Below are 21,178 nucleotides of genomic sequence, written 5' to 3' on the forward strand. Positions count from 1 at the left end.
AGAGAGAGCCTGAGATAGGAGGGTTAGGGGAAGAGTAGGAAGGGTATGGGGAAGGGTAGGAGGGGTAGAGGAGTGAAAAAGTGAGTAAGTGAGTGAGTATGAGTAAGTGTGTGTATGTAGACTGAGTGAGTGAGCAGCAGACAGTTCCATGAAGTGATTCTCACATCTAAAAATATTGTGTATTTGTGTAGCCTCTATTTAAATGTAGGTCAAACGTACTAAACATTGATTTTTCTTCTCATTGACATTTGAGATTGAGAAAAAATATATAAAGGCGGCACGGTGGTGCAGCAGGTTAGTGTCGCAGTCACACAGCTCCAGGGACCTGGAGGTTGTGGGTACAATTCCCGCTCCGGGTGACTGTCTGTGAGGAGTTGGTGTGTTCTCCCCGTGTCTGCGTGGGTTTCCTCGGGGTGACTGTCTGTGAGGAGTGTGGTGTGTTCTCCCTGTGTCTGCGTGGGTTTCCTCCGGGTGACTGTCTGTGAGGAGTGTGGTGTGTTCTCCCTGTGTCTGCGTGGGTTTCCTCCGGGTGACTGTCTGTGAGGAGTGTGGTGTGTTCTCCCTGTATCTGTGTGGGTTTCCTCCGGGTGACTGTCTGTGAGGAGTGTGGTGTGTTCTCCCTGTGTCTGCGTGGGTTTCCTCCAGGTGCTCCGGTTTCCACCCACGGTCCAAAAACACACGTTGGTAGGTGGATTGGCGAGTCAAAAAGTGTCCGTAGGTGTGAGTGAATGTGTGTGTTGCCCTGTAAAGGACTGGCGCCACCTCCAGGGTGTATTCCTGCCTTGTGCCCACCGCGACCCTGAACTGGATAAGGGTTACAGATAATGAATGAATGAATGAATATATATATATATTGCCTTAAGGCTCCATCTGATTACTTTAGATTTAAGCAGCTGTAAAAAATAATTTTAGGGTGATAAATGAAGAACTGTCACTGCAGTGGTTTCCTCAGGCGTCCATATTCAGTATCTTCAGTTAGGGAACGTCATTATGCCTTAACCTATTATAATGGGAGATTTTAAAATGGTAGTGTTTTCATACGCCCCATTTAATCTCCAGGACTTTTATTATGTTTTTTTTTCGAACATAAAAGATTATAAATCTTCACCTCTTCCTCTGGAGAAGAGAATGTAATGTACCTTTAAGACACCAAATTTGACTTTAAAGGTACATTTGTGACCAGTAATGTACCTCTACCTTACTTTATCTGTGAGGGTACGACATCATTTATAAAGAAATGTGCCAGGAGAGGGCGCCCTGCAACAGAGAGAGAGAGAGAGAGAGAGAGAGAGAGAGAGAGAGAGATGGTGTTTTCTTTTACCTCTTACGTAATGCGTACTCCGTTTCTGCATGACTGAGAAGACAGGAAGGAAAGGCAGTAATTATGTTACATGTTTATTTATTTCTGTGGATGTAATATATTCCCCAGTGCTTCCAGCGCTGCTCTCATCCCTCTCTCTCTCTGTGTGTGTGTGTGTGTGTGCGCGCAGGTACCTGTGAGAGAAAGAAGAAAAGAAAGAATGAGTGGGAACCAGAGATAGAGAGACGGGGGTGAGAAAGATGGAGAGAATGAGAGAGACGAGGTAGAAAGGGGCCAGCTACAGATTAAGAAAGGAACGTGGAAATCAGAGAGAGGGATGGAGATAGCCTGAGGGGTAGAGGGAGAGATCAAAAAGAGAGGGCTAAAGATGGGGAGAGAGGAAAGAAGAACGGACAGAAATAGAGGGATAGGGAAAGTAACAGGGAGGTAGAGAGAGAGGGGTGGGGTGGGGTGTCTCTGGGGGTTTTCAGGTTCTGGCTTCTCTTGCGTACAGAGTGACGCACTGTGTGAATAATGAGTGACTGAGGCTTTCTCACTGGAGCTGCAAACAACACACACACACACACACACACACACACACACACACAGCTCCACCTCTGTTATTACCATCACTGACAGAGGGGAGACTGCCACATGGGTCAACTACAACAACTATAATAATAATAATATTAATAATAATAACAACAATAGTCTCTTACTGTACCTAGTCGTGGTGAAATAAAACCAGAATCTGTATTTAGGTGTATTTAATGTGTCATGTACCATACACTGCACGTGCGCACAGATTACTAAATAAATAATCAATAAATATAAATATGAATGAATGGATTTAGCACTGTGCAGAAATATCTGAAATTAATGCTGAAACACGGGCAACCAACCACGGTTTCCCCTGCATTAACGCTGAGCCGCGTGCTTTTAGTTCTGCCTCTTGTGTTTGTCGGAATGACGAGAGCCGAGCGCGTGCCGTTTCTCCGCAGAGAAAGCTCGAGCCTGGTCATTCACTTCTCCGCCGGCTCCTCCGTCAGCGCGAGTCTGAATGGAGCGTCGCCGCACGACGCCCGTCACGTGACCCTCCCCGAACTGACGCACATCGCGAGGAATCCCGCTCGCGCCGCCCTTCTCCGCGTCACGTGGCCGCTCGGCTGGCCCCGCCCCCTCCTGTGGGCGTGTTCTCGGTCGCCGACTTTCATTCATAACTCCGTTTCGGTCTCTCGCCTGCTTCAGCTTCTCCGTTTCTGTCAGGACCGGAGATGAAACGGCACGGCGCGAGCGCGGGACGCTAGGAGCGCGTGAAGCGGACCTGGGTGAGTGACCCTCCCCTCAGAGTCTCACGCTTTTCACGCTTTTACATTTAATGGGCCTATATTTTTTGTGTTTTTAGATGTGTTTATATATTTTAATGTAATGTATACTCAGAGAATTATTTATTTTTGTCCCCATTTTCTAAGCATATATTTATATATATATAATCCCTCATTATTTTTTACATCTACTTTCTGTTTTGCAGAGTGTCTGAAAACATTAACCTTTATCTGTTGTGTCTGAAAGCTAAAAAAATAAAATAAAAATAAAATTTAAAAAGAATAAAAAAAAAAATAATTAAACCTAGAAAATGCCTCTTTTAAGAGTCATTGAAGCTAAATAAAGCTCCGGTAGCAGAAACAGCACGCTCGCCTTTGCAGCGGTAAACGCTCGTGCAGCTCGGCGATGCTGCATGTGGCTTATGCGCGACGGAATTTCTGCACCCGCGGCTGAAAACGCACCTGTAATTATCACAACATTAGCTATAATAATCTCAGTAACAGCTGGGGTAGCGTGCTGATGGTGTACACGCTGCTGTTGTTGAAAACACGGCCATGGCGCTGTGTGTGCGCGTGCAGCTGTGTGGCTGGAAATGGGTATGTGTGTTTCCGTCGTGCATCTCTCTCGGCGAAAAACTCCGTGCCCCCCTTGGCCGTGATGGCGGGATTTTAGGTTAAACACCTCGTCCCGAGCGCAGACCCCAAGAAGCGCGGTGATGTATTTCTCTGTGTCTCTTTATGGCGCGAATGCTGCAGGGTTGCCAGATGTTGCAGGATAGTTCCAGCTGGCTGAGAGTGAAGCAGTGAGTGAAGGTGATTAGAAAAAACCCGAACAAAAGTAGCTTGTGTGATCAGAAAAGCACTTTCTTTCCGAGCTTGTGTTTTAAAGATACAAATTTCCATACAAAAGAAAACAAAACCACTTTTCCATTGTTCCTTATTTTGTTCCTCCATTGTCCCTGTAAACCTTTTTTAAAAAAAAATTAAAACATGCCACTCACCCCAGTCCAGAATCGTAAACCAAGCTGCACGAAGCCATTTTAAGTTGTCACAAAACCCCTACACACTTGCAAGTCTAACACTGTGTCAACACAGTCTAAATCTGTGTAGCCCCGCCCATTCACACTGACGTTATAAGGAGTGTTTCTAGCTGGAGTGATTTTTCCTATTAAATACAATACACGGCAGCCAGTCACGAAATAAATTTAAAAAATATATAATATATGGTTATTAAAGCTCTTTTCTGATTGGCTGCCCTCTATAACCCAGTAAACATTTAGCCGTTAATTCAACATTAAAATAACGTAATGATTGCCGTCTAATCAACGTTCTCTTAAGGTTGAAAATGAAAGTTGAAAAGACGAGTATTAGACGTATTTTGGACGTCCATTGACATTTATTAATTGGTCCCGAAATAAATTACCTGTATAAAACACGTTTTGGACGTCCACTGACGTTATCGATTGGTCACCACTTAACTAACTTATTAAGATGGATTTTAGACGTCCATTGACGTTTAAAATATGTCTTTGAAGGACAGACTACTTTTAGACCTATTTTGAACGTCCAGGAACGTTCCTTGTTTACTGGGACATAATATTATGAAAAGATGACATGACTTCAGAGGTATGTTAGAAGGTACTCCAGTTAGTACTCAATTTAGCAGATGCTAAGTACAGAACAATGATACTTTTGGACATTGACTGCCTTTGGCGACTGATCAGAGAACGCTCCTTTAAGCAAACAAACTCACTAACCCCATTTGATGGACGACAGAATCTGTTGAAAATAAAATGCCAGTGGAGATCAGATACAGACAAAAGTTCATCAGTGCAGATAAAGAGAGGTAGAGCACCTCGCTAACTCTCCTCCAGTCCTGAAGCATGGTTACATAAACACACTCCCACTAGCCTTAACCATCCATACACCTCCCACCTGCTGCCAAAGCCAAAAACCCATCTCCACTCAGGATAACACAAACCTCCTGCTTTCGCCTTCAAACACACTGTACCTCAGGCCTTCTGCAGGAACAGCAGAGGAAGGTGCGTGCTAGAAAGGGTGTGAGTGTGTTAGCGTGCATGTGCATGAATGTGTGTGTGTATGGGAAGGCCTCTGGGGTGCTTTTCAGAGCTGTTGAGATTTTTATTCCTCATGAATACACAATGGCCCGGTTCAGAGCTGTACATTGCACATGCTCGGGAGCCATTACGGCAGTGCTTAATGGAGACTGTATACGTGGGGGCAAGAACAGGGACTTGTTAATGCCTTTTAATGAGTCGGGCCCAAAATGACCTGGATGTGTGAAGATAATTCCAGGTAGAGAGGTTTTTAACACTTTAAACTTCCCCTATGCTCCCTCGATAAAGTAGGAGTGACAGATTTGTTCTTTGCAGAAGGCTCCGGAAGTCGTGTCGTCATTCAGTAGTTTAGGTCCTGCCCAAATAATGCACTTTGCAACAGAGCTGTTTTTCTCTTTGGAAAAAATAAAAACCACTACTAGTGCAGCCATTAAAAATATTTTAAACACAATATATTTGTATTATTATATGTTCTTCTCAGAATCATATTTTGTATATTTTTTATAGAGAGGAATACATGTACACAGAATATATCAACTTATTGTTCTCCACATTGTGTGACCGCAGTTTTTATTTTTGGAGTTCCTATTTAGGTATGATTAACATCTGTTTTCTTTGTATCGCTAGAGGTGTAGCGATTTCCAAATGTGGTCCACCTTTATCCATGTGTAAAATGTTTTAAGAAAACATAGTTTGGTTTTCGGAATATTAGCTAGTAGATCATTTTTTAAATTTTATTTCATTTTATTTATTTATTTTTGGGTTTCACCGCGACCCTGAAATGGAGAAGCGGAAAAGAAAATGTATGTATGTAAGTATTTTTTTTTTTTTTTTTCTGTGACCATATGCTAATGTAGCACTTAAACCAGACTTTGTCCTCACAGCTTTCGTTGCCATGGTGAGGCAGTAGTGAATTTGACAGCATATATTAGCACAAACGGCTAATGTTAGCCAGTAGTTCTTTAGGCAATTAATGAAGCCTAAAACTGTAATAATTAGCGTTAGTGTTCTATATTTATACACTATAATTAGTGTTCTATATCTTGTTTCTACAGAAATGTTAAAGTAGATATTTGTCGTGTTAGCATATCTCTCCTGACTGTTTTGCTAAATTAGCTAGTGTTGTTATGGACAGGCTGTTAGCATTTGCCTCAGGGTGACTGAGCAGTTGAAAAGAAAATGGCAAATGTTTCATATGAGATCTTTGTCAGAACAAGAAAAAGTACTTAACATCATGATTGGGTTTTTGGCATTTTAACTTGAAATTGACACGTACTGTTTTTAAAGCCTGCATTTGGTCTTGCTAATTAATAACTAGCAGGGAAAACAATGCAAAATGATTGAGTAGAAAGTCCTGACCTACAGAATGCTTTATGAAGGTTAAAATCTTTTTATTATGACTAGTGTGTGTGCACCACTGCGTGAGATTTTACTGGAGTCTAAAGCAGCATAATACATAATGTATTAATTGTTGTCACAGTATAATATTGACCTTGGCAGTACTGAATTGCACATGGCTGCAGTATACAAATGAGATCTGTAATGTCTTTAATATACACTGTAATGTCCAAATGAAGCCAGTATATATTGTTAATGCTGTACAGTCACGGTACTAACATTTTGTAACTGTAGTGCAGCTCTGCTATAGTAACGTAGTCAACTACATTTGTTAGTTCGTGACTCAAGCTGTTCTGAAGGACATCTGAGAGAACGAATATTTTTCTCTTTGGCATTCAAAGACCAAAGACAAACACACACACATTTCCCAACTCTCTGTACTTTTACTGAACATATCACATAGCTTTAAAACCATCCACCAATTTCTGTGCCATAATCTGTACCTAGACATAGAAACACTTGTTCTCAGCCTTCAGTTTAAAAGCTTTCTCATTCCACACAGCAGCTGTAAAGGGAACTGGGTGTATTACATAACATCCCATTGATACCTAAGCCCGGTCGCAACCCACCCGTATGAATGAAAAATGTACTGGGATCTGACATACCATATTTTTTATGAAGATCTGTTAACTGAAAAAAAAAGGATAAACCACAGCTTGCATCCTCGGCCACATACTAATCCACCGTGGTTTAGACAACCACAAGGAGCTTAGCAGTGCTGAGAGCTTGGGATTGATCTTAACTGGAGAGATTTTAACATCTCATAGTGCTGCCTTTCCACCAGAGATTGAAAGATTGAAGTATATGGTACAAACCAGTCTTCCAGTAGAGGCCAGTGGTTTTCTCTACTAAACCTACCATCCCTCAGTCCTTATTTACGTAGAACATTTTCAGCATTTGTTTTGCTGTTCCACACTGAAAGGTATGACAGAAATAAACCCTTGAGTAACAATTTAGCAAGAATTTGAGATTTTAGAGGATCATGTCCAATGGAAGAAGAGGAGGGGAGAGAGAGAGAGAGAAGGGAAACATAGAACAGACTAGGTGGAGACAGATGCCAATACAAAGGGTGAGAGAGAGCAGTAAAGAGAAAGAACAGAAAGAATGGTGCTAACAGATGTGATTAGAAAGAATGAAAAGAGGGAGATGAGAGAGTGAAAGAAGAGAGAGGATAAAAACAGAACAGAAAGATTGGTAGAGAGAGAGAGGGAAAGAGAAGCTGAGAGCGCTTTAGTGTTTTTGTTCGAGATGAGAGAATGAATGATGAGTGTAATCAGGACAGGTGAGCTGTGAAATGCTTTTTTTAGTGTAGAGCTTTGTTTTCTTCCTTTTGATGTGGTTGTGTGTGTGTGTGTGTGTGTGTGTGTGTGTGTGAGAGTGTATTTGTGGTGTCACAGATGCAGCTTCTTACAGCAGGGGCATGGTCCAATGCACAGCACATGACTCCAGAGCAAGGGCTGGGAGAACACACACACACACACACACACACAAACAGCACTGCACAGTACTAATGAGAGAATGGAGAATCTGTTCCTTCTCCCAGGATACATTTCATCCCGCATCTTACATGGCAGCACACACACATGCATGGACAAACACACACACAGACTAACTGTCTCTCTCTCTCCCTCTCTCTCTCTCTCTCTCTCTCTCTCTTTTTATGTGGCTACATCTAACCCTGGAAGTATGTACATTATCAGGCAGGGTGATTTATGTTAGGTTTATAATTTAACAAACCCACAAATGAATGTATGTTGTGTATTTGCCACACATTTTGATTCACCAAATTAATATTTTTGTTTTCTTGTGTCAAATAACATATTGTTACAGCCCAATTTGGTCATAAATATAAAGGAGTTTCTTTCAGCTAGAGTTGGGTAGACAGAGGTTATTACACAGCACTGGTTTCTGGTCAGTACTCAGTATCAACCAGTGTTAGCATTGGTATCAGAACAAAAAAGTGGGAACCCTAAAAAGTGTGAGATTTAGTCCACAAAATACAGACAAGAAGGAACCACAGTAAAAAGAACACCCAGCTCTGGATGAGTGATAAGAAGAGAAGGAAGTGACTGGATCCCTCAAGGTCTACCTCATGGAATGTTTTGTCTTCCCTTTCTGCTCTTGCTAAGCCTCTGTCCTTCCCATGAGTACAAATCTGATCTGACAGGGAGTTCATGTCTCCAATAACTTGCTCCTAAATCGACATCAATGCTCTCTACTTGCTTAAACGAATATACAAATAATAAACACAATCAGATTAAACGTAGTGAATCAGCAAAGAAGTGTTAGAAGTGCAAAAACAGCTGTAGCTGCAAGGCTAGTTTTGCTAACGCAAACAGATGTCAGTAGTCACTAATGTCTTTTCCATTTCTTTCTTTCAATCCACTAAAGCCTCCTTCGGGTCTTCGTTGAGCTTGATTTATCGTGTTGACATGATTTAGGACAAAGTATGACCTTAACTACAAAAAGGGACAAATCTTCACCGTGTAGCTGAATGCTAAGAGCAGCCATTTTAGACATCACCTCTAATAGTCAAATCTAATGGTCAAACCTAATGAGACTGGAACAGTTTTGAAGGATGTATCATATATGATCACACAGAAAATAATGTTTATGTCTTATAGTGTTTGTTAGCATTGTAGCTTCAAATGCCATATTTAAGCTAACATTAGACCCCACCTTTTTTGGCTGATTTCCTACATTTAGATTATGTGTAAAACTGTCAAACTGGACTTTTCACCATTGCTAATTTTAATCCTTGTTGTCACTGTTATATTAAACATGCTATAACAACTTATCTGCACTATGTTTTAAAACAACCACAACAATCCAAGGTCTTTGTCTCACAATCCTGTTTGAGCAAAATTAAAAACATGTTGGACACAAAGCGTCTGGCCTATCAGTCGGATGTTTTGGCACCTCTTGGCGTCTGTGTTCATGAGACAATGCCAACAGCCAGAGGGGAGCTGAGAGAAAAGAGGAAGAGGGAAAGATCCCAGCCAAATGGCAGTGATGCGGCCGGCTGCAGTTTAGCCGAGTCAGCGAAGCAGGCGGAAGGGGGTTTGATGAATGAAAAGTAGCCGTCTATCTGATTGCCTGTCATATCTGTGTCTTTCCTTGTGCAGGAAGCGCACACCCCTTGCCAGGACCATGAGCGATGAGCCGCCTCTGCTGACCAGCCTCACGGAGAACGCCACCGTAAGTACTTAACACACGCTTACAACAGGAGAACCTCTAGAGCAGTGGTTCTCAAATCTGGGTCTGGAGCAGTGAGGTCCTACGTATTTCAGCTTTTCCCGACTTCAACTCAGAAAGAACTTGCTAATTTTTTGTTTACACCACAGAGTGATAGCAACAAGCATGTCTAATGAGTCCCTTATGAACCTCTCAGTGTATAGTTTTATAAAGAACTGTTTTTGTAAATCATCGTTCTCCAATGAAAAACAGGTATTTTCCATTGATGATATGTATTCCATTGATAAATGTGAATTTTCCTCCATGACTATATCTGTGCTGCTTAGTCCAAGCCTTGGCGTAGTCTCTAACCAAGAGACCAGCCATATGTGGGCGATTGTTTACCGTTCAGGGATAAAAACATGCTAAATTTGGGAACTCATAAACAAGACATCTAGATTCATTCTTGTGAATGAATGAAGCCCCATATTGAACTTGCTTGTGACTCACTCATTCATATACTCACTCTTGTTTAACAACCTGCTCCACTAGGGGTGCTACTCAATGCTTTGGATCAATGAAATCACTTTTTACAGTACTCTATAGGAGTAATGTAGAAGCTTGCAGTGTTTCTGCTGTAAACAAAACTTAACCTTTAACATTTTATTGTATCTCAAAATTGATTTTGTAATGTAGAAAGGATGTTGGAAGTGTGGAGACACTTTCAGCACTTCAAGTGACTTGTCCAGGTTATCGCAGTGAGAATGGTCAAATCAGAACCTATGTGTATTCAAGTATTTCGGGGTTCAAAGTGGCTGTCTTTTGGTAAAGGCTGCATGAGTAACATAGCAGAGTGCGTGTCCCAACTGGATGCTTTCAAACCCAGTGCTCTTTACGTCGGTTGCCATAGAGATCTACCCATTGTTAACACCTGGGTACCAACTTGAAAGCATACTGCATGAGAATGGCGCAGCAGGTTAGTTTCGCAGTCACACAGCTCCAGGGACTTTGAGGTTGTGGGTTCAAGTCCCGCTCTGGGTGACTGTCTATGTGGAGTTTTGTGTGTTCTCCCCGTGTCTGCATGGGTTTGCATGGCGACTCAAAATAAGTGTCCGTAGGTGTAAGTGTGTCGCCCTGTGAAGGGCTGCTGCCCCCTCCAGGGTGTGTTCTTTCCTTGCGCCCAGTGATTCCGGGTAGGCTCTGGACCCACAGAAAACCGTCTCATGTGGATCATGCTTGTGATGTTGATTTCATTACTCTATCCATCTGGATTAGCATAAAAGCTGGATTTTAGAACGTCCACATTATAAGTTTGGTCTGTATTTTCAGACTGAAGTGGCACTTGATTGCATATAAGCACTATATCTGCTGCTCAACAATCCAAAGCCAACACTCCAGCTAACACTTAGCATTGAGAATGGTGACCTTAGACTCATAGTAGGGCTGGACAATAATTCAATATCGATATATATCACAATATAAAATGTTTCAATAACAATGATATGATTTTTAAACAAATTTTCAATATTTCAGTGTACATTATTTACAACATCTGTCATCAGTTTAGCGCACTTAATTTAATTTTAGTTTAAAAATATTAATAAGGACAAAGCCAATAGGTTTATGTTTGCTGGTAAAGTCATGGTTCTTTTTTGTGCTTGGAAGGTTTTCAGTGGATTGTATGCTGTTCATATCGATATCGGAATTATATCGTATCGACCAAAATTAAGAAGTATATCACGATTTAAATTTTGGCCGTATCGTCCAGCCCTGACTCAAAGCATCCCAATCTATTGCCATTGTTTTTCTATAAATCGTGTACAAGGTATGTGCACAAATGGAGTGCCCGGACACAATATATAAATACCCTACCCTATATCTAACCTGATTCTTCCACTCGCGCTCTTGTACTTGCAGCGCATACTGAACCATCCTTACATATATAGGAGTAACAGCTATTGCAGCCTCAAAGGAAAGTCCGTGCTAAGCATTTTGCTGAGAAAAAGCACACCCCATCTCCGTTCCCTGCTTTTCAAAGTCTTTTGATGCTGCGAGGAGCCGCATCACTCCAAGGCAGAGTGGCTGAAAATGCTGGAAAATGGCCTGGAAGAATCCCTCTCCCTCCATATGCCAGCATTTCTTTCTTTGTTGTTCTTTGGTTATTCTCGACCAAGGCCCCTGTCGGAAATATCATCTACGTCAGTCTTCAACACGCAGTGTTATCCTTCAACGGCACATTCTCTGTGGCCGATAAAGGCTGCTGGATGATCTCTTTGCTGAGATAGGTGATTCAGATGGTCTCAGATTTCCAGTGGCATAATATGGAATGTTGTAGCGGAGCTTAAATAATAGTAATTCCATTCCTTTAATAACAATAGATTCTGCTGTCCCAAATCCTTTGCTGCAGATAATCACAATCCATTTCCAGAGGGCCAGTACATATTTGTGGTCTGTTTCTGTTTAAAAAAAAATCTCTCCAGGTCAATATAGGCTTCTAGAATGATTGGGATCCTTCATGAAAATAAGCTAAAAATAATGTATTAAAAAAATACATTATGTGCATGACATATATGAGAGTGGGCGGCACGGTGGCGCAGCAGGTAGGACTGTCTGTGAGGAGTTGGTGTGTTCTCCCTGTGTCCGCGTGGGTTTCCTCCGGGTGACTGTCTGTGAGGAGTTGGTGTGTTCTCCCTGTGTCCGCGTGGGTTTCCTCCGGGTGACTGTCTGTGAGGAGTTGGTGTGTTCTCCCTGTGTCCGCGTGGGTTTCCTCCGGGTGACTGTCTGTGAGGAGTTGGTGTGTTCTCCCTGTGTCCGCGTGGGTTTCCTCCGGGTGACTGTCTGTGAGGAGTTGGTGTGTTCTCCTTGTGTCCGCGTGGGTTTCCTGCGGGTGACTGTCTTTGAGGAGTTGGTGTGTTCTCCCTGTGTCCGCGTGGGTTTCCTGCGGGTGACTGTTTTTGAGGAGTTGGTGTGTTCTCCGTGTCCGCGTGGGTTTCCTCCGGGTGACTGTCTGTGAGGAGTTGGTGTGTTCTCCCTGTGTCCGCGTGGGTTTCCTCCGGGTGACTGTCTGTGAGGAGTTGGTGTGTTCTCCCTGTGTCCGTGTGGGTTTCCTCCCACGGTCCAAAAACACACGTTGGTTGGTGGATTGGCGACTCAAAAGTGACCGTAGGTGTGTGTGTGTTGCCCTGTGAAGGACTGGCGCCCCCTCCAGTGTGTATTCTCACCTTGCGCCCAATGATTCCAGGTAGGCTCTGGACCCACCGTGACCCTGAACTGGATAAGGGTTACAGATAATGAATGAATGAATGGATATATGAGAGTTAAACCAAATTGTACACAGTCATGGCACCACCATTGTTTATATTTGGGGAAGCCTCTCCTGCTGAGACTATGGTAAAGAACATGGAGAATGCTGCTAAGGAATCTTGGACCACTCCTCCATGCAGAACTATTCCAGATGTTTGATATGGTCCTTGATGATACACAGTATGTAGCCTCATATTTATACCCCAGGGAAACTGTTAATGGTTAGAGGCAGGAGTACTTACCGCATGGAACATACACATACACACCCACACACACATATATAGGCTGTGTCTGAAATATTCTTAATGCTGTCTACTGAGATGGTATTCTGAGGAGAAATGCCAAAATGCATGTCAAAATGCTGCATTCTTAGGCACTGAATCATGAGTCAACATGAGCGTCTAGAGTGCCATCTTCTGTATCAGAGTCCTTTTCTCTCTCTCTCGCTCTCTCTCTCTCACCCGTAGTTAGAACTGCACCACAAGGGGGTGCTATTTCTCACATACCTTTAGGGACTGATCCATAAGGGGGTGCAATTATGTTTTGCATTAATGAGACTTTGGCTTTATATTAAATATCATTTTTGTCATATGATGTATCTGTATGTTCGCATGGCTGTGGATAGGCTCAGTTTGAACTGTATGTAATGTACACAAGGCTATATGCTTTGTATATGTTGGTGTGTGTGTGTGGCTGTAATAAGGGAGAGGGGCCCAGAAGGACTGACCTTTGCCTGGAGAATATCCCTTGTGTTAAAGCCTATGAGTGAGTGGAATACTCTCCTCTCAGGAATAAGGCGTTTGCTGCAGAACCGGCCGTTAACTCTGCTTCAAATTCTGTTCATACTGTATCTGCTGAAGGTGGAGTAGAAGGTCATTGAATGATCCTGTGGCTGTAGAGGAAAGATAATCACAGCATGTGTGATTCCATTCATTTTAAAGTATCACTGAACTGTAATTTCTGATCAATTTATTGCTGTATTCAGGAGAATATAAACTCATCCGTGTCCATCATGTTCTTGAAGCTAATGCAGATTGAGGTTATTCTCTCCTCAAAAAGGCAGCAGCGTACACACACAAACACACACACTTGAGAAGTTGAAAACCAAGCATTGAGTTCTGACGTTTCTGGCTTGGCTCCTTGGCTTCGCTGGCGACAGCATCCTCCAAATGAAAGCCCCTTATTCCGCAGCTAATTTTAGTAGGCGCTGCCCTCTTTTTCCATTCAAATGAGCTCTGAAAATTGAATTAAGTATCTCATTGCCGTTTTGATTATGGACCAGAGGCTCAGACTCACCAGCCAGAACATATTAATCAAGCGTCTCCCACAAACTTAATTGTACTTTTTAGTGCTGTCAGGATTTGTTGGACCTCTAAGCCATTAACTGTACGATCGTAGAAGTGTTTCCGCGGCGGAGAATGAGGTCAGTAGCTGTTTTCTATTTCTCACATTTCCACACAGGGTTCAAACCTGGCGTTGTGGATTCTTCATCATGTGTCTGTTGTTGTTATTGTACTGTTTTCTGAAACCTTAAAACTCATTAAGAATATAAAGATAAATGAGAGAAAGCGAGACAGAGAGACAGACAGAGAGAGAGAGAGACCGAGAGAGAGAGAGACCGAGAGAGAGAGAGACCGAGAGAGACAGAGAGAGAGACAGAGAGAGAGAGAGACAGAGAGAGACAGAGAGAGAGAGAGAGACACCGAGAGAGAGAGAGACACCGAGAGAGAGATGACTGAGCAGTAAAATGACACAGTGACGGAAAAATAAAACATAGCGTTATAACATCAATAATAAGAAAATAAAATGGAGAATGTTCTTATTTTTAACTTTTAATTCGTGATATATATATATATATATATTTTTTGAATGGTCCATTCCACCTTAAATGAGGATGTTTAGAGGCTGATGTTTGCTTCTTTTCCTTTTCAGTCTGCACTTTTCCAGAACCACATGTGCACTGCCACCTTTACACCACACAGTAGTGCGTTTCCTTTTCCCTTTCTCTGTCTCACACACACTGTCTGTGTCTGGAATGTGTTTCCACACACACAGGCTGGTAGGTGCAGTCACAGGATAAGAGTTGGGTTAATACACTGATAGACAGTCACTGCCATTCTTCTGTTCTTCCTGAAGACAACAGTGTAGAGTGTGTAGAAGCTGTGGGCATTCCCCCTACTAACATTTTTTATCCCCTAATTTCAGGCGTATGCATTTTAAAGGTCACCACTTGATTGATACAGAATCTTATTAAGTATAATATTAAATACACACACACATATATATATATATGTTGTCAAGTGTTTCTGTATGATGTGCATATATTAAAGTGCCAATGTATTTCAGAAGACTTCAAAGTTCAGTCTTAGAAGTTGGTTGTATTCTCAGTTTCATTGGAATAAATGTGGTTGAAAATTACTTGGGATGAATTCTCATTACATGATTTTATATTCAATTTATGAATTCCCTTCTCCTCCTGTACAATTGTATGTTACATGAATAATATGAAGAATGTATTTTCATACGTGGCTGTTGTTCATCAGCATGTGTTATCTTGTGTGTGTGTTATCTTGTGTGTGTGTGTGTGTGTGTGTGTGTATAGGATGTACCGGTGGCGTCAGGCAGACAGGATAACTATGTTCTGCTGCTGGTGATGCTGTGTGTGTTCGCCGGAGGAACGTTAGTCCTGCTCTCGGTTCTCCTCATCTTCTGCCATCGCTGCTGTCAGAGTGGACGCCGCTACTCCAGGTGTCCAAACCTGTCCTCCTCTCAGTGGTTATTACTGCTGTATTGTGAACACATATTTATGTACAGAATCTTGTTTTTATAACGAATAGACCGATGAAAATGCTCCAAACTGACTGAGAGCTGAGAATAAGACCAGGTTCCGTTCAGTTCCATTCAAAATAAAAGTTGTTTCTTCTATTCCCACAAACCTTTGCTCGGACATAATGAATTACATTTCTAATTGGTATGAATGGGAGGAACCATGTTTAAAGTTTTACATAAACTCTGTGGTGGTGGTATGTTAGTGTGTGTTGCGCTGGTGTGAGTGGATCAGACACAGCAGAGCTGCTGGAGTTTTTATACACTGTGTCCACTCACTGTCCATTCAATTAGACACACCTACCCTGTCATATTTTTAGGGTACTTCTGTTCAACCACACAGACTGTTATCTCAAACCCCAAAAATAGAAATGCAGCAATATATTTTGCAGCAAAGTGAGCTGTTCCCCTTTTGTGGAACTCTGCAAAAAATAGTGTCCGAAACTACACAACCAGCAGAAACTACGCATGTAGGCTTTTCAGAGTATCCATGATAATACACTAAGCTCGTGAAGCTCTTTTGATGTCCAAACGAGAGCTGTCCCGCCCACACTGAGAAAACAAAACCAACTTTGATACGGATGGAAAAATCAAAGGCTTACAGAAGTCATTGGCTCAGTTGAGTCACAGGTTAAGAACCCTGTGTGCCTTCGCTGTTCGACACACAATGGAAAATCATGTCTGGTTTTTGGCTCTTCTAATGGTGGACCCACCCTGACACAGTTTTCTGAGTTAAGGACAGCCTCCATGAGCCTCTTAGCAAAAATTTTATATATTTTAGGCTGAGGGATTATCACACTCAAGCCAAAGTCATTACGATCAAGTGGATTACAAGTTCTCCATGAAATAATCAAAAAAGGAGATTTAGGTTATATTTTAGCACACATGATCGTCCTCTTCCTGTTCTTACAATCCTTCTCATCAACCGTAACATCATAACATCAATTCCCAGGTTAATTGCTTCCTTAACACAGGTGTGAGTGTGTTATGACCTGCATTGTACTTGCACACAATGAAGATTCCTTAGTTGAACTATGCAAAATGGAAATACTTTCACAGCTGAGGATTCTCACACCTCCTTTTTCACCCCTCATTGCTCACTAGCTGCTCAACATCAAGCTTGTAACACTTCACACACTGAAAGCCGACATATTCAATTTTAAACTTTGTGTGTAATAACTTAGGGCCAGCGATGACCTGGAGAAAACCAACACCACATATGTGGAAGAGAGTCAGCCTACACAAGGTAAAACCTAAAGATTTATACATTAACTGAATACTTTTAATGTTTATGTTGTAATGTCTAAACAGTAGGATTTTATCTTTATGTCAGTGTGGTTTGTAGGAGTTAGTCAGTTTTACAGGGTGGGCCATTTATACGGATACACCTTAATAAAATTGGAATGGTTGGTGATATTAACTTCCTGTTTGTGGCACATTAGTATATGGGTGGTGACCATGGTGGCCATTTTGAAGTCGGACATTTTGGATCCAACATTTTTTGTTTCAATGGCAATAGGGTCATGTGACACATCAAACTTATTGAGAATTTCACAAGAAAAACAATGGTGCGCTTGGTCTTAACATAACTTCATTCTTTCATAAGATATTTACAAGTTTCTGACCACTTATAAAATGTGTTCAAAGTGCTGCCCATTGTGTTGGATTGTCAATGCAACCCTCTTCTCCCACTCTTCACACACTGATAGCAACACCGCAGGAGAAAAGCTAGCACAGGCTTCCAGTACCCGTAGTTTCAGGTGCTGCACGTCTCGTATCTTCACAGCATAGACAATTGCCTTCAGATGACCCCAAAGATAAAAATCTAAGGGGGTCAGATCGGGAGCACTTGGGGACCATTCAACTGGCCCACGACGACCAATCCACTTTCCAGGACACTTCATCTAGGAATGCTCGAACCTGACACCCATAATGTGGTGGTACACCATCTTGCTGGAAAAACTCAGGGAACGTGCCAGCTTCAGTGCATAAAGAGGAAAACACATCATCATGTAGCAATTTCGCATATCCAGTGGCCTTGAGCTTTCCATTGATGGAAGAATGGCCACACTATCTTTGTACCACAGCATACCACCAAGATGTGCAGCACCTGAAACTACGGATACTGGAAGCCTGTGCTAGCTTTTCTCCTGCGGTGTTGCTATCAGTGTGTGAAGAGTGGGAGAAGAGGGTTGCATTGACAATCCAACACAATGGGCAGCACTTTGAACACATTTTATAAGTGGTCTTAAACTTGTAAATAACTCATGAAAGAAGTTGAATAAAGAAGAATGAAGAATAAAGTTAAGTTAAAACCAAATTCCCAATAAGTTTGATGTGTCACATGACCCTCTTCCCATTGAAAAAACAAAAGTTGGATCCAAATGGCCGACTTCAAAATGGCCGCCATGGTCACCACCCATCTTGAAAAGTTTCCCCCCTCCCATATACTAATGTGCCACAAACAGGAAGTTAATATCTCCAACCATTCCCATTTTATTAAGGTGTATCCATATAAAAGGCCCACCCTGTAGATAAGAAAAGGAGGAAAAAAGTTACAGAACATGAATGAATAAATAATACAGAGTTTTACGTGCCTGATACCGAGCTTGAATTTTAGCATTGTTAATTAAAGCAGGCGGCCAAGGTGAACAATGTCTATGAAAGAGGAGAACCACAGAGAAACTTGGATTTTGGAGGGAGCCATGAACAGGCTGTACTTCTCTTTGCTGCTGTTAATCCTTAAAAAAGAGGTGCTTTTAAGGTTTAGTTATACTTGCCTAATTACAGATATCACCATTCGGCTTGAGAGTACGGACTCTCTCTCCACCGCAAGCTGTCACGGTGACGTAGACACGGAGCGCTTCCAGACCTCAGTGTATACAGGCCGCCGGGTGTCCTTCAATGAGACGGCCATCTATGAACAGAGCAAGAAGAACCAGGAGAAAGGCAGAAGGTCAGAGAATGTAAATTAGATTTTTAGCTTTTGTAAATCCCTTTAATCACGGTACTGTCAGAAAACAAAATGCAGACCTGTGACATTTGCACAAATCTACTCTCGCATGTAAAATATAATAACTGACAACAAATATGGAGTAGCCTATTGCAGAAAGGCTTTAGAGTATCAAGCTAGTCATAATACCCAGGGAGTAGGTGGGGGTTAGGTGTCTTGCTCAAGGGCACTTCAGCTCTGAATGTTGAGGGAGGAGAATGTCTGTTTCTTCACTCCCACACCCCCATTTTAAAATGGTAACCTTCCAGTCCCAAGTCTGCTGCAGTAACATTTAGGCCATAGGTGAACATTTAGGCCACGTCTCACTTAAAGTTACTTCATTTATTCTTTTATTTTTATTAAATTCTTAAAACTCGAGCCTAATGTTATGCTCCTATTTGTGTTAAAACAGAGAAAGATACTAATATAGCACTAATCCCTTAATGCCATTTCAAGAATGACACTCTTGACTTGCCAATATTGTGGCTCTGTCGGAAATGCGCAAACACAGAATTAAAGTCTTAAATAAACATGTTAAAGGCTTGGCTGATAGTTTGCACTATACTAAAATTGAGATGGAACTCCATGGTGTTGGTGGTGCGAATAAGAACCTGGCAGGGATTTTTAGCACCAAAGATATCATCACCAAGTGTGAATAAGACATGAATCATTTATCGTCATGTTTACTTCTTTGAAAGGCCTGCTTCTGGTGGCTGTTATTGTTTTTATGATGCTATTTATACTTATTAACTTGTCAAGCTTTCCCTCTGCTTCTTAAAGAATTGGCATAGAATTTAGTTAGTTATGGGACTATTCAGTGTGTTTACCCCAGTTATGAGCTTGGGTTCAGGTGAAGTTCAGGAGGAATCTGAGCTAACAAAACTGGACAAGGGATAGTGGAATTATGATGCATGTAGACAGCTGTCTCTCACTGTCAAAGTAGATGTCGTCTGATGAATAAGTCATCGTTCCTCTCTTTCTCTCAGGTACACTCTTACAGAGGGAGACTTCCATCATCTGAAGAAGGCTCGTCTGACCCACCTGCACATCGCCCCTCCAGCCATGAACATCCTGACAATTATGGAGTGTGACTCACCTGAGAACAGCATCACCCTGCGAGAACAGACACAACACAAACCTTCCTTGTCGATATTTCAGGTAACCCATTCACTCTCTAGCTCACGGGTTATGTGTATTGTGCGTTTCCAAGCCAATGTTAGAGTACAGGGGTTGGTTAGTGATGTGGATAACACTGCTACGATAGCGTTCGAGGAATGAGACGCATTACGTTGGTAGAGTCCTAAGTAATCATCCTCTACAGAGGACACATTTTATGCAGGTTGTTCCCTGTAGATGATGAGCATCTATATTCACTTTGAAAATAAACAAAACATAATTAGTCTGAGGCGCCCAAACTTTTGCATAAGAATGCGTCATCCTCAAGCTTTCCCCAAGGGTTTATACTGCTGTTGTACAACTGTTAATGAAATGTGAGTCACAACATTTCTGTGATAAACAAGTGAAGTGGTAGCGATTCAAATGGTAGTGATAATTTGGAAATTAGCTTGATAATAATCATTTTAATGTTCCACCTGGTCTTTCTTCTCTGTGTGTGTGTGTGTGTGTGTGTGTGTAGCCCAGTGAGAGCGGTCTCCCTGATTCTCCTGTGTCCTGGAGCAGCCAGAGCCCAAGTTGTGCTCTTCCTGGAGACACATTCAACTCCACATTGGACAACAGCTTCACTCCCAGCGCTGGCGAACACATCACTGAACCGCCGCGATCCAGAACTGTGAGTAATACTCACATTATCAAACTGTCACAGGAGACTATCTAATGTCAGTGACCAACTTGTCTGTGTTTTGCAATTTGATTCCTGCCACATGCCAAAGAAGTTGAGACAATGGCATGATTTCTATTGTATTATGACAGCTTTCGTTTTATTGAATTTATTTTAAGAATTTGGGAACTGGGCTACAATTTCTGCCATTTTTAAGAATTGAATTATTGTCTATTGTTGTTTGATACAAGACCTAAGTTGTCATTGTTGATTCTTCTATTCATAATGCGCCATAGGACGCAGGTCTCGCCTACAAACAGTAAGTCAACCACACAGTGCTGAAATAACCATGGGCTTTCCAGGAAAACATGATGCCTCTCTATGTTTCTATGTCTTATACGTCTCTCTAAATTCCAAGTATACACAAGTCACCCATGCCGTGGGCACTGTTTCACCATTGCATACCATAAGAGATGCTGTTCCTTTTTTCTGAAAATCAGCTGAAAGATGGACTCATCTGACTACAGCACGTTTCCACTGTCTCTCTCAACATCTGAGAACTGGGCTACAATTTTTGTCATTTTTAGCCAGTCTGTGTCTAGGAAGCCCCACTGTTGTAGCATTTGCAGAATGATGACTCACATTGGTGCTGAAATAACCGTGGGCTTTCCAGGAAAACATGATGCCTCTCTGTTTCTATGTCTTATACGTCTCTCTAAATTCCAAGTATACACATGTCACCCATGCCGTGGGCACTGTTTCACCATTGCATACCGTAAGAGATGCTGGCTTTTGGACTTTACACTGATGTGGATGCATCCGTTCATCTTCGGCTAAGAGAATGTGTTCCTTTTTTCTGAAAATAAGCTGAAAGATGGACTCATCTGACTACTGCATGTTTTCACGGTCTCTCTCAACATCTGAGATAAGCTTGAAAAGCTTGGAAAGAAGTGTGGATGTTTCCATGGACAGATTTTAATGAGGGGAACCAAATCAACAAAGCCT

The 21,178-nt window shown here is 42.0% G+C and overlaps 1 protein-coding gene across 3 annotated transcripts in view; it reads left to right on the forward strand.

The window, feature by feature from the left end:
- The window catches only part of LOC136679447 (voltage-dependent calcium channel beta subunit-associated regulatory protein-like), a 113,373-nt gene that overhangs the window by 82,820 nt on the left and 9,375 nt on the right, over nt 1-21,178 (forward strand). For 2 of the 3 annotated variants that reach the window (XM_066657966.1, XM_066657964.1), the window contains exons 4-9: nt 9,227-9,299; nt 15,181-15,326; nt 16,589-16,650; nt 18,195-18,360; nt 19,383-19,554; nt 20,033-20,185. In XM_066657966.1, coding sequence (XP_066514063.1) covers nt 9,252-9,299; nt 15,181-15,326; nt 16,589-16,650; nt 18,195-18,360; nt 19,383-19,554; nt 20,033-20,185 — 747 coding nt within the window. In that variant the 5' untranslated portion in view covers nt 9,227-9,251. Of the gene's footprint in view, nt 1-2,537; nt 2,629-9,226; nt 9,300-15,180; nt 15,327-16,588; nt 16,651-18,194; nt 18,361-19,382; nt 19,555-20,032; nt 20,186-21,178 lie in introns of those variants that run through there. The other variant, XM_066657965.1, reaches the window with a different exon arrangement.

The sequence above is a fragment of the Hoplias malabaricus genome, chromosome Y (genome assembly GCF_029633855.1).
Source record: "Hoplias malabaricus isolate fHopMal1 chromosome Y, fHopMal1.hap1, whole genome shotgun sequence".
NCBI classification, from domain to species: Eukaryota; Metazoa; Chordata; class Actinopteri; order Characiformes; family Erythrinidae; genus Hoplias; species Hoplias malabaricus.